General features: G+C 49.7%; 1 protein-coding gene and 1 long non-coding RNA gene across 2 annotated transcripts in view; one reads left to right on the plus strand and one right to left on the minus strand.

Annotated features, from left to right (window-relative positions):
• Window positions 1-7,434, minus strand: part of STK24 (serine/threonine kinase 24) — a 99,993-nt gene extending 92,559 nt beyond the window's left edge. The window contains exon 1 of the mRNA XM_079136890.1: window positions 7,137-7,434. Within this exon, the coding sequence (XP_078993016.1) occupies window positions 7,137-7,178 (42 nt within the window). The 5' untranslated portion in view covers window positions 7,179-7,434. The remainder of the gene's footprint in view (window positions 1-7,136) is intronic.
• A 630-nt stretch (window positions 7,435-8,064) lies between these two features.
• Window positions 8,065-14,247, plus strand: LOC306659396. Its single transcript, XR_013763286.1, has 3 exons — window positions 8,065-8,551; window positions 10,442-13,398; window positions 13,494-14,247. It is a non-coding gene; the product is annotated as an uncharacterized lncRNA (long non-coding RNA).
• The last annotated feature ends 1,941 nt before the right edge of the window (window positions 14,248-16,188 follow it).

Below are 16,188 nucleotides of genomic sequence, written 5' to 3' on the forward strand. Positions count from 1 at the left end.
GGCATTCAAGGGGGGCCCCCACCCCCAAAAAAAAAAAAGAACACACCCAAAACCAGGGGAAAGTGGGGCCTTGGAGGAAAAGAGTCACACTCAGGAGATAAAAGCAGGTACTTCAAGTTAAAAAGGGAAAGAACTCTACAGTAAAGGGACATTCAGAGAACCAAGAAGGGCCCTGAACGACACAGCGCAGTGAAGAGCGCTTGTCCAGCAAGCACGAGACCCTGGGTTTGATCCCCAGTGCGTACACACACACACACCCCAAAGCAGGGATGAAATCGTCACCGCAAGAGTTGGAAGAGCTGAGAGACAAATGCCCAGAAAGTCAAGTGAAAGAGACAGAGAAAATAGCTTTAAAAGGGTAAGAATGAGGAGCTGCCCAGGAGAGACACCATTCAAGTAGAGTTTCAGGAAGAGAGAACACAGAAAATGGAGGAGCAGGATCACCCAAAAAAAAAATTAAAAAAAAAAAAATAGAAGACCCGAGTTGCCCAACAGATGGGCATCCTGACTACCAGTCAGAGAAGAGAGACCCCACCAGGACCGCACTGTGAAACACAACGGGACAAGTCCCATCCCACTGGGCTCCAAAGGTCATATGGCCTAGGTGCAGAGTCCTGGAGGCTAGAACATGGGGGACCAGTGCCTTCAAAATTCTGGAAGAAAATAACATCCACCAATGACTTTATGCCATGGTGAAATACCAATCAAGGGGAAGGTGAAAATAAGGACTTTAAAAAAAAAAAAATCTATGTCCTGGGCTGGGGAGACAGCTCAGCTGATAGAGTGCTTGCCTCGCAAGCACAAGGCCCCAAGTTTGACCCCCAGTACCGCAAAAAAAAAAAAAAAAAAAAAAAAAACTATGTCCTATGTGCCCTGTTCACAGAAGGAACAGCAAAATACCCCACACCAACGCAATGGCACACACCAAATGACCATGGCAGGAGACACAGAAACCAGGACATCCAGCATAAGACAGCAGCCCACAGAATCCAGGGATGAAGCAAAGGACGACCAGAGCCAGCCCAGGCAGGAGCAGATTGGAGGGCGCCAGGGAGGCAGAGCACACTGGCCACACCAACTGAACCTCCTAGACAGAGTCCAACACCTGGGGACTGGGGACGTGGTTTAGGTTCTAAGTACATTAGCAAAACAAACCAGCAACCACTTCCAAGAAAGGTCTGAAAGCAGTGCCCTCACCAGCTGTGGCTGGGCTGTGCACACAGCAACTATCTAACCAAAGCTGCCCTGTGTCTCCACTGGGGAGAGGGCAGTGCCTGTGAGGGAAGGGGCAGAGCAGAACCGGACCCCAGTTCTGTGCCCGGGTCTGTGCCTGCAGCCCACAAGAGCAGCACCGCGTCGGATGCCTCACTGACAAAGGAGCAGCAACCAACATTCAGCTGGGCGCCCAGGGCTGCCTGCGCCGAGCAGGGACGGAGGCGAGGGACGGGCCGCTGCGCTCCCAGCAACACTTACACAATTAATCCATATTTTTCAATTAAACTAAACAAAATTAAACAAAGGATGTGGACCGATAACAGTCCTTTCAAATCTTAGGGCCTAAAATTCTTTTTAAAAACAGGAAGAGACTTATAATAGGAAGATAAACCCTGGCTACAAGTTCAGTAAGCTTCCACATAAACTTAAAATGTTCCCACCATTTAGACGGACAGCAATAGGGTGCTCAACAGAAAAGTTTCTTTTGCTGGACAAAAACCCTCAGAAAAACACAGGGAAGGGCTCTGAAGTCAACAGCGCAATTCTCTTGGTGAACCACGGGCCTCAGTAATCAGAAGCTGGCGCTGTTTGATACAATGTAGAAAGCAAAGGTACATCTTATTCTCTTTCCCCAGTCTAAGCCTTGGAAACCAGGGAGCCATCTAGGATTGGGGAACTCCCTGTTCACCCCCAAGTGTTCTAACAGCCACATTTTTCCTTTTCCTAAAGCATTTGGCACTGGATATTTAACAATCCCACTGCAAAAACCTGGGTTATGAGAAATGACTACAACTGACTGGTGGAAGGACAGTGGCTGGTTCCAGGCGGCAGCAGGGATGAGTGCAGCTTCTATTTCCTGCACTCACATTGGCCACAAGATTCCATTAGTGATACTCAGGCAGGGCTAAGGCACACAAAAAGCCAGAGCAGGGAGGGCCGGGTGTGGCCTGCTTCCTGCAGGTACGGACTTTCCACGCAGCAAGTCTGAATCACAGGGAAATCGCCCAAATAAAGAGCTAAGTGGCAAGAGACCATCGGCCTCCACCCTAGCTTAGAGGGTGTGCCCAGTAAAACAGGCTGACTGGCAGGCTGGGTCCCTGGTTGACTCCTCACACTGCATCCTACGCCAAGGGTCACCTCGAAAACAACATCAGACTGCACCAGACGAGCAGCTCAGTCCCACTGTGCCACACAAAGAAGAGGGCCAAAACCACAGAGGACAGGGAAGGGCCACTGTGCTGGCTGCCAAAGCCTACATGAGGACACTGCACCCTTGGTGACCTATAAAATCTCATGTGACCAAATCCTTCTTGAAGGGCACTCCATTCTTTGTGACCTACTATCAAGAACATTCTCTGATCTGGGATTAGAACTCAAGTGAACAGGACTCCTCCAAAAGTTACTGTTAACTTTTTCTTTTTAAACTTCTGACTTCCACTCTACAAAAAACACTTTCAAGCAAAACAAATTCTTACCATTGTTACATTTTGTTGATAAAGGGGGAACATGAAGCATTGACACAGTATTAAAAAAAAACTTATAAGGGCAACTAATACTCCTGGGTAAAGCAGGCCTTCATTCTCCTCTTTACTTTGGGGCAGCAGGAAAAGGCCAGAAAGCAAGAGCTAGGAGCAATAAAAGTTGAGGAACTATTCACTGAGTTCGAATCCCCAAGGTCTGCCTGAATCCTGTAACAAGTCCACCCCACCCTTGGCTGGCCTGGGCCTCCTCCAGCCTCAAGTACTTGACAACAGCTAAGAGGGCACTCACCCTGCTCCAGAAACCACCTGGGTTGGCCTGCTCCACCACCTGCACCTGAGAAAGCAGGTGGTCCAAAGACCAATATGCTCATCTGCTCAAAACTGTGCCAGGCTTCCTGCCACCCAGGGACCCCAGGTCTTGCCCCCGCAGGCTTGCAGGCCCTGCCTGGGCCCCACACTTGCACTCTGGGATTCAGTTCAACTCTCCAAAACTGCCTCCCCAGCCGCTGGCTTGTGCTCTTCCTCAGTCACTGCAACCGTCTTAAGGCACTTGCCTGGCACCAGGTGGCTGACCTCTTGAGGGCAGGGATGTAAGGGTCCATGGCTCCTGGTGCCAGTCTCTGCAGGATCCCACATAGAGCAGAGCTGTGAGGCACTAGACCTCATTCTACAGTTCAGCCTCAGCCTCAAGTTGCTCTCAGAACCTGAATCTCTCGCCATCACTGAATGTCCACACTCAGAGACACCTGACAATCCCCCAGGGGAAAGTGGGCAGGCATCTGCCAAGGAAGCAGCAGCAAAGAAACCATGGAAATGTGACATGCAAGAGAGAAAGTACAACAGCACTTAGGCCACAATTAAACGCAGCTGCCCGTCTCCCAGACTTCCAAACTGCCATTCAACACTCATCTCACGATCCAGTGCAAGGGGGCCTCTCAGCAAAGGTCTGTTTCTCCCAGGAGCCAGAAAAAGGAGAGGGGGAAGGCCAGGAACAGGGCAATGTCAGCAAGTAGAATCTTGTTTTCAGCTATTCCTCTAAATCGTACTTGCAACTATGACAGTATCCTAAATTGATGATAACCTCAAAACATGCCGCATTAACTCAGCTCTGGTACACAAGTAACATCTAATTAGTGTTTTTTCAAACTGTGGGTCAGGAACCAGTGGTCTGTGAAATCAATTCAGTGTTGCAACCAGCTCCTCTTTTTAAATAAAACGTTATCACAACAGTACTCCACAAGCAGTAAGGAGCCAAACTATCTTCTGAAAGTTTGGTCTCTGGCTTGGATGTAAATGCTACTTCTTACGGACATCACAGTCCAGAAAAGCTGAAAGGTGGCTGGAAAATTCTGTTTAAATCACAGATTCTTTTTAAATCACAATTTATGCAAATTCAAAGCTGATGGCTGCTCCCACCTCCAACTGAAGCTTGCTTTTAATTTCAATTGAGTAAAACAACAAATGTTCAATGAAGGACAGAGCGTACTTACAGCCACCAATCAAGCAAATTTCTTTATATTTATTCATAGTTACTACATTCAGTTCATGATTTCTATTTTCCTCCATGCTAATATAAAACCAGGGTGTGGGAGGAAAAACAGGAAGGGCCCCAGCAACCTTCATTAACATTTACTAAAGATGGTAACCCATTCAGACTAGAGCAGCCAACCTAGAGCCTCGCACAGGAGCGTTCAACAACGGCTCCTGCCTGAAGAAATTTAAAAACAAATTTAAAAAAAACTTTATTTCTAACATCTTCAGCAAATACAATCTGGAATGAAATGAACTGTAACGTTTGCAAAAGTGACAATAAAACAATATAGCCTAACGAGTGGGAGTATGATCTTCAAGGCAGGAAAGACCTGGTTTCCAATCACAAATCTGCCATGAAATACCCTCTGTTACCTTGTGTGATCACTTGAATTGGTTTCCACTGCTATAAAACGGTAAAAATAACACCTATGTGTCAGTGGTACCTACAAGAATCAAGAGGCATAATTATGATTTGCAAGACACGAAAAATGGTCTTGAGACTAAAATGTTCCTCCATTCGGGTTATTTTGTAAGCATTCTCGCCCGGGTCACCTGAATTCATTGTTGTCTTTCCAAAATGTTTAAGTCAACTCCTCACAAGCCGTGGTCAGGACATGAGGATGGAGGAGGGACAGGAGACCCATCCCTTCAGAGTACTTCTCTCCAGTTTTATCCCTACCAAAGGTCAAGGCCATTTGCCTTGCCTTTAATGCAATCCTCAGCAAGAGATCCTAGTGAACCCTCCCCAGGGCAGCAGCGGCACCAGGAGTAGCTGCTAATTCCTAAGAGTTTTTTTTCTTTTCTGGAGGGAAGCAGGTGGGGGGAGGAATGTTATTCCCCAAATGGCACACCAAAAACTTACAGTTTGTAAATATACATAAGCACAGGAATGACAGTCAGAAGCCACTTTCACACCTCTAACACTACAACAGCTGAAACACTGGTCTTTCCTACTGAGAAAAATTTTATCTTTACACTCAGAAAGAAAAATAAAAACTACTCCCTTGTAACACCACCTAGAAAATGCACTCTTTTTGAGAGGCAAAGTTATTAAAGAAAATATATCTTCTTTTCCCAAGATTAGGAATTTTGGCCCACTCTTTAAAAAAAAATAAATAAATAAAGCCTGAGACCAGTACCACCTGGTGTCCATCTGACACTGGCTTCAGAGCACTAGCCAGAGGGGCTTTGTACCTTTTCAAACTGATTCACTTTCCACAAAGGCTGAGCACCTAAGTGAGGCATTTGTGCTTAGATTACAACCTGATTAACACATTATAAAAGTCAGTCTAAAGCAAATACTGATAAAACTTTTAAATGATTGCAAGAGACCTTTCTTGCTCCACTGACAAGTTATTTTTCACCCAGCTCACCAGATCTTCAGGCCTCTAAACTCAAAACCAAGAAGGAACTTTAGGAAATATCTGATTTTTACCTAGTAGTCCGCAGAAGCTAAGGTAATGCATGTAAAATGTAAAGCTCTTTAGGTAAGATTTAAGAATATTCTTTGGCAAATTCTCACACCCCACCCCACCCCCCTCCAGTTCTGGGGATTGAACCTAGGGCCTTGTACATGACAGGCACGCACTCTACCAACTAAGCTATCTCCCCAGCCCAAATTCCCACTCTTGATACTTTAAAAAAGAACAAACTCAGACTAAAATGCTAGCTGCCTTTAAAGCAGCAACTTTGATTGCCTATTTTTCTAGGTCTCAAACCAGAACAATTAAATTGTTTTCTTTTATGATAAGAGAGAGAGAGAGAGAGAGAATGATCTCCCTGGAAGAGGGGGTCAGATTGTTGCTCCTCAGAGTCAAGGTCTGGGCTCCGTGCTTCTCCCCTGGAGTCAGAGGAAGGAGCCTGTTGCTATCCATAACATAACAAATAATCCACTAGGATATTTTTGGTTGTTTTCTTAAAGCTCTTCTGTTCACTCACTTAGCTGCACTGCTTGGAAGAGCAAAACTTTAATGACATGCCCTAACTGTACCGTGCGACTTTAATTCCATTTTGCTACCATTTGTGCGTTTACGAACATTACAAGTTAGCCAAGGAGGATGTTGCCCCGCTCCCAAAGGTCTGAAAACCGTCGCCTACAGCGAAAAAACTTTAACGCGTTCTTGTAAATTAAACTCAACAGCTCTCAACCCCCCAAAAGTCACCGGTGGGCCAAGATGCCACGAAGTATCCACAGAGAGGTCTGCAGGCAAGGAACTCCTCTCGATTCCATCAAAGTCTCAAAGTGAAAGCCCAGCGTCCGGCAACGGCTTGGGTGGGCCTGGCCCCGGCACGCTCGAGCGCGCCGTCCCGTGAATGCCCCCTTCAGGTTTGCAGGCTCGCACTTTCCCCTCGGCCCGCACAAGACCCGAAGGCTCGGGGCCCTGGGCAGCCAGGGGACTCGGCTGCACCTTCCTGCACCCCGCCCTGCCGCCCGCTCCGCGGGGCCGCGCGGCCCGGGACCAGCCACTGGGGCGCGCTCCCAGGTCCCCGCCCTCCGCTCTGTCTTCCGCTCGCTCGCTCTGGGGGTCCCGGGGGTCTCCCAGGAGAGACCCGAGGGGCCAGGGCCCCTGGCCCGCCCGGGGACCGAGCGAGGCCTCCAAGGGCATTTCTTCGCATCCCTTCTCCCCGGGGATGGGGCGGACGCCGGCCTACGGCTCCGAGTTGGGGACCGAGGCGAGCGCCCAGCACACCGGGACCCAGGCCGTGGTCCCCAGGCCCCTCCACTCGTATGCACACCCGAGACCCCGGCCTCCAGCGCCGGCCAGAAGCGGGGGACCGGGCCCGACGTGGCCAGCGGGGCCCCGGCGCGACCCCGGAAGGGAGAGCGTGGGGGGGCCGTGTTTACACCGCCAAGTTGCCCGCTTCCGCCGGCCCGCATCCTCCGCCCGGGCCGCCGCTCCTGCCTACCTGCATGCCCGGCAGGCCCGACTGCACCGGGGAGTGGGCCATGGCGCTCAGGACGGCCACTTCCTGGCGCGGGACGGCCGGGCCGCGGCGATCCGCGCGGGCGACCAGGCCAGCGGGCCGCGCGGGAGCCCCAGGCCACCGCAGCCCCGGCGGGTCCCGGCCGGCCGGGTCTCAGCGGCGGGCGGCGGGTCGCGTCTCCATGCACGGCGCCGAGGAGGGGCTGCGGGGAGCTGCTGCCGCTGCGCCGCCGCGGATGCTCCGCTGCAGCCGGGCGGCCTGGGCCCGCTCGCGCTGGCCGCCTGGAGCCGGAGTGGGCGCGCACAGCCGGCCGAGCCCGCGAGCGCCGAGCGCCGCCGCGCCCCGCCCCGGCCCGGCCCCCGCGCCCGCCCCCGCGGCCCGGCCGGGGACCCCGCCCCGCGCTTCCGGGAGCGGGAGGGAGAGGGGAGGGGAGGGAGGCCGGCGGCCGCCCGGCGCCCTAGGCCGCAGCCGCCGCGCCGCCGCCTGGCGCGCGGGCCCGGTTCCGGAGGCTCCCGCGGGCGCTCGCTCGGCCCCCGGGCGAGGCGGCAGGGAGGGGGCCTCCGCCGGGGCGGGCGCTCGGTGTGCGGGCAGGACCCGAGTCGGAGCGGGCTTGGCGGCGAGCCTGGGCCGCGGGGGCGCGTGCGCACCCAACTCCTACTCTACCGGCGTCTCCCTGCGGCCCAGGCAAGCCCTGCGCTCGGCAGCCGCCCTAAGGGAGCCGGGCCCCGGGCGACCTCCCGAGGCGGGGTGGGGGTGCCCGGTGGGGCCCCAGCCTCCAGCCTGTTCCAGGGGGCAGGGCGGAGCTTCTTGGGTTCTGGTGAAGTTTCCAGCCCGCCCTAGGAGGAAACCGAAAGGGAAGAGGCCGAGGGAGCGATGACTGCCCAGTGCTTCGCCGCTGCAAACGGCCCCTCTTGGACGACCAGGCGCTGGAAACTTGGCTGAGTGAGGGGCTGGACCCCACCTGGCGGGCTCCGCAGCAAGGCGGGATCGTCCCCCTTCCCCAACGAGAAGAGGGCAGGGAGGAAGGGAAGACAATGGAAGGAAACTGCCTAGACTTCCCCCCAGCCTCTCCCTCCTTCCACGGCCTCCTAAAGCCCCAGGCCCACTCGGAGCAACAGTTCTGCCTCCCCTTTTGAGCCACCTCCTCTCCAATGACCGAGGAAAGAAGTGAGGATGGAGTAAGTCGACGCTGCCTCCAGAAGTGTTCTGTTTACTATGGCAAATAGGCAGGAAGTGGTCTGCGAGTCATTCACAATCGCTGCGCTTCTCTGCACGACCCGGGCACCTCTCTTGGCCCTGAATACCTCCTGTGCACCTGGCTGCGCGAGGTTAGGCATACAGAATGAGTCCCCACGAGTTGAGACGATTGGAAACAATTCTAGAAGTCCTCCACGGAGGTAAGGAGTGTTTATTCTCTGAGGTGTCATCGTATTCGAAGAATTTCAGTTCCCTCCGGTGCTGTTCATCAGACAAGAATAGGATGCTAAAACTTAATCCTTGTTTTTCCTTTGGAAATGGCGCTTTGCCTCAGTCTGCAAGACACCTTCTTGGTTGCCACTGACGGCTTCAGAAGTATATGTGACTGACAGAAAGTTAAAAACATGAGTCCTGATACCCAGGAGTTTTAGATTTTGTGTACCTAGAAAATGGATACATGAAAAGATGAATAGCAAAATGGTCTAGAAATATCCATACTCTTCAACCCGGCATTCTACTAAGGTAACATAGCTTAGGGGAACAACTGGGAAGTGCATAAGAATGAACACGAAAAGATTCAGTGTTTAGCAGGAAAACTGGGAGCAGGTGAAAAAGTCCAACAGATGAAGTACATCTACATACAGTAAGTACCATGGAGTCATTGCATGACATTTCAGTAGGTTACACATTTAGTCATGGAGAAATACTGTCAATATAGGAAAATGCAGGGTATAAAACAAATTATATATATGGAGAGAGAGAGAGAACTGTAAATAGAGAAAAGCCTGTATGTACATAGATTTAGCAGTGGCTATTCCTGGAATTCGAGCTGATATTTTCAGTCACCACTAACTGAAGCCAGTGGCATTCACCGTGCTAAGAGGTGCTCTTCTGAGGGTCAGCAGAACCAGGACTATAAAATGGCAGCAAAATGAACAGAAATGAGACAAAAGTGTTGGGATGCTGTCCTAAGGCATGACGACAGGAAACTCTCAGAAACCACACTGCACAGGCTCATTTCCAGCAGAGAAGCCACAGGGGATGGGGGTGGGTAGTGGGCCATAATGATGTATAAAAATAATCTGCGTTCCATTTTGTATCCCAAGGCCAAGGCTTCGAACATGGAGATTACAACAGGATACAGTTCATTTGAACACGGTGACTTGTGTTCATCAGCTGGTCTGTTTCCCTGTACCCAATTGATCTCACCATTCCTAAACTTCACTTCCTCTTTGACCGTGTTCACACTGCTGAGCACTGTTCCCCTGAGAAGAGAGGAGAGGAGCCCACGGGCTCCTGGTTCTGTTGGGTCCTGTTCAGGCACTCATTCTTTCATGCCCTTTTGAATGCCAGCTCCACAACAGACATGCAGTTCATGTTGGGTTTCTAAACACCTTCTGAAGATGGTGCCTCCTCATCCCATCCTAGACACCTGGTCTCCGCAAATCCTCACTTTGGAAGTGTTCCGTACTGATCCATTAAATTTAGAGTGACAGACAATAGCTATTACTGGTACGAAGGAGGGGGAAAGATTATCCTCTTGCCCTCTTCCTCTTGTCACTTTCTCTCTGTCCCCAATATATAATTGCAACAGGTCATATACTACCATAATTCTGGAAGGAAAGTTTTAGGGTCTCATAGAGATTATGCATTTTCTGTCTCCATGGAGATACTAATCCATTGAATTATTTTCATCCCCTGGCCCTCTTTGTGTTCACTTAAGGATGTGAATCAGACGTTGAATCGTGCTCTGACATATATTCTGAACCAGAAAGGACATTTCCATATGGCCAAATATAAAGCCCCTGAGTACTGATGACCCCTAAACCAGTTCCTAGTTTCTGCTAAGCTCAAAGAGTGCAGCAAAAAACAGGAATTCAACAATCAATCCCTTCACTTCTCTTTCTGAGTGGAAAAGATAAACACCCCCAAATGCCACTTCATAAAGAACAGCTAGACAAGCAGCGCATTAGCAATTTAAATTCACAGATTAAAGAAAAGGACTTAGATGGTGAACTTTAAAGAGAGAAATATGAGTAGTTTGGATAAGTAACTAACAGAAGGCTTGACAAATTTCTACACATGTTTAGAGGATGAAGACAAATTATCAGCATCAGTACAAAGTACATGTCGTCGTCACTCTATGTCATGGCGGCAAGAAAATGCCCACAAAACCCAGGAGAAGGTGTCAGCTACACGAGGAATGGTACCTGCCAAGCTTCCCTCTGGGTGTGGAGCTGAGAGGAAGGTCGTCATGCGGACGTCACTCTAAGTCAGTTTCTGGTTGCTCCCTGCCTTAGTCTGCTAGAGCTGCTGTAATAAACATCCCAGAATGGATGGCTTGAGCAAGTCCTTAGAGGCTGGAAGTTCAAGGTCAAGGTGTCAGCAGGGTTGGTTTGTCCAAGTCTTGCAGACGGCCATCTCTCTATGTGCATCTGTCCTAATCCCAACTTTCATAAGGACACTGGTCAGGTTGGATTTGGGTCCAGCCTAAAACCCTCATTTTACCTTGCTGGTTTAAAGACCTTGTCTCCAAGTAGAATCACATTCTGGGGAGTAGATGTTGGGATTTCAACATGTGCATTGGGAGGGGGTGTCACACGATAGTCCATAACGTACCTGCTTACTCTGAGTTTCTGGTTGGCCCCCTTCACTAGGACTTGGCTCCAGGCAGGAGAGCTTCCTTTACCCACTCCTGAGGCTGTGGGCCTCTCCACACTTGCTTTCACCTACCCGCCAACAGGTATTGTTGCTTCATATTTCCTTGGGCGTTACCTCGCATAGAAACGAGAGCACTCATCTTCAGTCACTGGACAATTGACAGCAGAAGCAGAGTACTTACAGGTGTTTGCTTGGTAAAATATTTCTAATTAGAAGACAAATCTGCCAGAAAAGAGTAGAGGGTTTTATGGGCCTAGAAACACTCATTTCTGGCAAAAATTTGTAAAATGAAGCCTTTCTCTCAACTACGTCCTTGGCCCCTGGACATGCAATTTACCAGGAGAGTAGGGACTAAGCTTCCACAGAGCCTGTGGCTTTGGCTTGCACATTCCCTGGTGGCAGTCCTGGGAACCCACACAAAGGAACTTTAGGCTGTTTAGAAGAGCTCACTAGCGTAAGCTCACTAGAAAATTCTCCTGTGTGATTTTGCTTGGCAAAGAGCCAATTAACAGGGCTGGTTACCCTCTAAACAGTGGCCACTTGACCCTGCCAATCATCTCCCAAAGCTTCGGTGCGCAGAGACTCATCCAGTGCTCCGAATGTGGATTTCCCTCCCTCCCAAGGCTGTTTTTGCTTTCAGATACATACAGAAAGGGCATAAATGAAATCATCCCTAGAAAGGTGACGTCATCTGTCCTACAATCACCGGACTGCAGCATCAGTTCAAAGCTCTTGGCTCCGTTTTCTGACAAGGATGAAAAATTGTAGGAAATTATTTTAATTTTCCCCTAAGTAGATCCAGGGAAAGGACAGCGTAATAACCACACAAAGGTAAAATGTGCCCATGAGTCACAGACACTAGTGCCACAATGCACATAACTTTCGTAAGCTTGGAATGCTCACAAGAATACTGACCTAACGTTACCCAACTTTCAGGGCTTTACCTGCAAAAAGGACAGGCACATAACATGGAACCTTGACTTTCCAGCCCATTTTTACTTGGTTTCCTAAAGAAGCTGTGTTAGTGACGCTATGAGTCAGAACTCTTCAAATAACAAGTGACAGAAACCTAGCTCAGACCTCCATAATCACAAAAGGGAGTCTCAGTAACAGAAACCCAAGCTGGGCTGAATCGGGCCTGGACGGATCCAGGAGGGTGGGTTCAAGGATAACTGTCTCTGCCCCCACATCTTCTAGCCTCTGCTTGGTATCATCCACATCTAGGTTCTTCAGGGGTGGTGTCTGGAGCTGCTGTATCGAGTCCCTGTAATCCCAGAGAGAGAAGAGTGACTTTACCTCACCCAGCGTCCATAGACCAAATCTAGTGGAGAAACTCAAATTAGTGTTTATCTATTCTTGTGACCAGAAGAAAGGTCCAGAGAGGGAAGAGTCTGATCCAGTGAGAAGGAATGATGAGAAGACTCCTAGCATGATACATTCCACTCCTTGACTGCCTAGCACATGTGGGTACCCACATGTACATGCACGCATGCACATGTTCTGTTCTTCCATATGCATAACTTCTTGTGTCCTCAGCACAATACAGCCAACCCTTTCATGTGCCCACTCTCCCCAGAGCAGGTCAAACCCCAGTGCTTTCTATGGAGGTCACCCCTTTACTAGTCAGGGGCTCCAAATAATAAGCATTTCCTTTTGTCAAGTCCAGATATGGCTTTTCAGAGGCCAGCAATCTCTAAGTGGTAACAGTAAAGAGAACCCTCCTTCATGAATTTACTATGTCACGGAGGGGGAAATGTATGATAACCAAACAAGATACAGCTCATTTGAAAAGAGGAGAAAGGGAAATGAACGGGAGTGACCATCAGCCCAGGATCCACCTGATGCCTTCCTGGGAAGGAAGGTGGGGAGTCCCTGAGTCAGTCCCCCAACTCCAACCTGGGTGGCGCTGGGCTCTGTTCTTTGGGAGACTCCCCTTTCTTGTGGGCCTGAACAGTTGCCTGGAGAGAATCATGGGGTATGAGGACCATTAGCCGCCTGCCTCCTCTTGGGGAGGATTTGGGGTCCTTGGGATTATTTTAGCACAGAGTCCCCAGACTTTCTCCTCTATGGCACTGTTAGCGTCTCAGTAATTTTTAAAGCATTTCTTGATCTAGAGAAAGACATATCAGGCCAATTAAGAAGCTAGGTATGAACAATGTATATGCAGTTCTGTCTTAATAATTTAGGAACCATTCAGAGATTTAATACAGTCCATTATTGATGGACTACAGTCCTGAGGTTGAGCCCAGGAACATTATACCTCCGAGTTGCATCCCCAGCCCTTCTTTTAAACTTTATTTTGAGATAGAGTCTCACTAAGTTGCCCAGGTTGGCCTCAAAACTTGTGATCCTCCTGCCTCAACCTCCCAAGGAGGTGGGATTACGGGTGTGTGCCACCATGCCCAGTTTAACAGAGTAAATTCTAAAATAATATTTTCATTTCATTCCGAAATCATCATACATGACACGACTCCCCCACAGCCAAGCCACATAACCGGCCCACAGAACCCATCATCACAAGGACGAAGAAACGCGTATCTGCCGAACTCTACACAACTTTCCAACCTCAGAATCAGAAGGGACAGTGCCACCTTCCTCTCTTCTTCCACACTGATTTTTGTGTGTTTTATCCCAGCAACTGCCAAAAAATGTAGCAACTGCTTTGCAAATAATATGACATCATTGCAAAGAATAAAGGATGATCTAATGTTGAAATTAAAACACCTGTCAATGTGGTGTCCTGGTCTCACTGTGTTTTCTAGAAAATGTAAAAATGTATCATGTGGTAGCTTTGCATTCTCTGCTCTACCTGGGCACCTTGGGGCCAAGTTTGGGAACCAGGGTATTGAGGATTAAACAGTCATGTGATTGTCCTGGCAGCATAACTCCCTTGAAAACTAGGTAGAAACCAAGGCCATTAGCCTGCTGAGTCAGGGTTCTTCCATCTCAATCCTCTTGAAGGCTCAGCCCTCTACCCCTTTGTGGCCTCTTGGTTATATTCTCCTGTAGGTCTGTGGCTCTGAATGAACCCATTGAGTTGCTAGTCAGGGTTAATCTGCCCTTGGCCCAGGAGCACACCTCATGACTAGCCATGGGGGAATCATGACTCTGCTCAGCAGAAGAAGGGAGGAGCCTAAGAAGGGTTAGAAGGAGCTTGGAGGATCAAGGTCACTCAATTCTCTGACTCCTTCGGAGGACCAGGCAGGACCAGCCACATAACTTTTCAGATCCAATAGAGAATGAAAATGCAGCCCTCCTCATTCAAAAGTACTAACGATTTCAAGAGCGCCAAAAGCAGAGCAGTAAGCCAAGCACAGGGTTCTCCTAGGTGCAGTCACATGCAACGGCAGGTGCTGCACACCCCGTGGGCCTGCCTGGGCCCAGGCTTACTCCCCAGGTGTTCACCTGCCTCTCTGACATGCTCACTTCCTTTAGCTTGTGCATTCTGCAAGAAACACACCCCTTCCAACTTGGGATTGTTGGTAATTACTGGAAGGTCCTCCCTTAGCAAGACTGCATGAGTTTCACCCAAGACTGCATGGCTTCCTGATGGGACAACTTGGCTGAAGCTTGCCTGTTTCTTCTCACAACTTACTAAAAGCCACTGAAGTGACCAGGACATCTGGCCTGGCCTTTATAGACGAAAGGCTTCCTAAATGTTCGGTTGTGGTACTGATGGCAGATGGCAGATGTTCATGCCCTTAGTCCCACGCAGGCTGAGTCCAGAGCCCCAGGTCAGTTGCTTCTGGCAGGGAACACCCTCATCTGACAAGGTGCATCCCCATCTGCTTGGACCCAGCATGCCTTACAAACACTGTGCTTCTTGGGCTCAGGTGTGGCTCAGTGACCCAGTGTGGACCAGCATGCACAAACTCTAGGTTCAATTCCCCAGCACAGCAAGAACAAAAAACAAATACTATGATGTAGATGTAGAAGCATAGTTATAAAAACCCTCTCCTTTGCACCTACTAAGCCCAAAGTCTATACATGATTCAGGTCCTGAGTCACAAGAGAGTCAGCCAGCTTCAGATTAGGGGTCACCAACTTCCTAGACACAGGGATTGCTAGTGTTTTGCACTCCACCTTACCTATGCCAGATGCCCAGTTCAGCTTTCCTCTGGCACCTCCATTCCTGGTTCTAATTCTTAAGCGTCTTTGAGCTCTTTCAGTTTTAGATGACAGAAACCCTGTCAAAACTAGCTTCAGCAGAAAGAGTAATTTATTGTCTTGTATAACTGGGAAATGCGGTATTTTAAAATTAGTCACAGATGAGTTTTAACATTAAAATCGTAAGAAACGAAGGTAGCTGCTGATGACTAGGATTCCGACAAGGTTATCAGAACTCTGTGGTCTCTCTCGTTTGGGCTCACTGGCCTCTGCTCGGCACTTGCTGTCAGAGGAGCTCTTTCCATTTGGTGCAGGATGGTTGTATCGACCTGGGCCTTTATCATCTGAGTGGGCTGAGAGCGTGAATTTAAAGGACGCCATCTTTTGAGAGTGATCAAAAGCCACCGGAGGGCTCAGCTTGACCTGGGACAGTGGAAGTGGGCAGAATCATTTCATCTGCATCCAGGGACAGAGGATGATGTCCTGGGGGAGGAGGAAGGCCCTACCCTGAATGAAGTGATCCTGAGCTGGCAAGAGCCTGTGCCCTCTGGAGTGGGGAAGCAAAGGATTTACTCTGTGCAACTGTTTGTTAGTGAGGAACGTGTCACTAAGTTTAGGATCTTCTCATAGAGTTACAAGGATAGCCAGCCCTTAGATCAGGGGTTGGCCAACGTTTTCCACAGAGGGACAGATAGTAAATACTTCAGGCTTCAGCTCTACCGTTGTGTCACCAAAGCAGCTGTAGGTAAAACGTACACCAATGAGCATGGCCGCAGTCCACAGGACTTCATCCGCATGCAGGTGGCAGGACAGATCCACAGCCCAGGGCCACTGTGTACTGGCTACTGATCTAGGTGGATGGTCCTGCTAAGCTGGAGGGTGGTGGGAATCATCCAGTAAAGTTCAAATTGGATGAGTCTGGGGAAGCACAAGCAGGAAAGAAGAAACTGCAGGACACCACTGGGCTGTGTGGAGTCAACAGAAAGAGGTCAAGGTGCCATTGTTCCCCAGAGGTTGTAAATCAGTCCATGATGCATGACTGTAGTTAAAGATGAAGGTAGGGTCCAAA

Source organism: Sciurus vulgaris (assembly GCF_902686455.1).
Source record: "Sciurus vulgaris genome assembly, chromosome: 4".
Taxonomy (NCBI): Eukaryota; Metazoa; Chordata; class Mammalia; order Rodentia; family Sciuridae; genus Sciurus; species Sciurus vulgaris.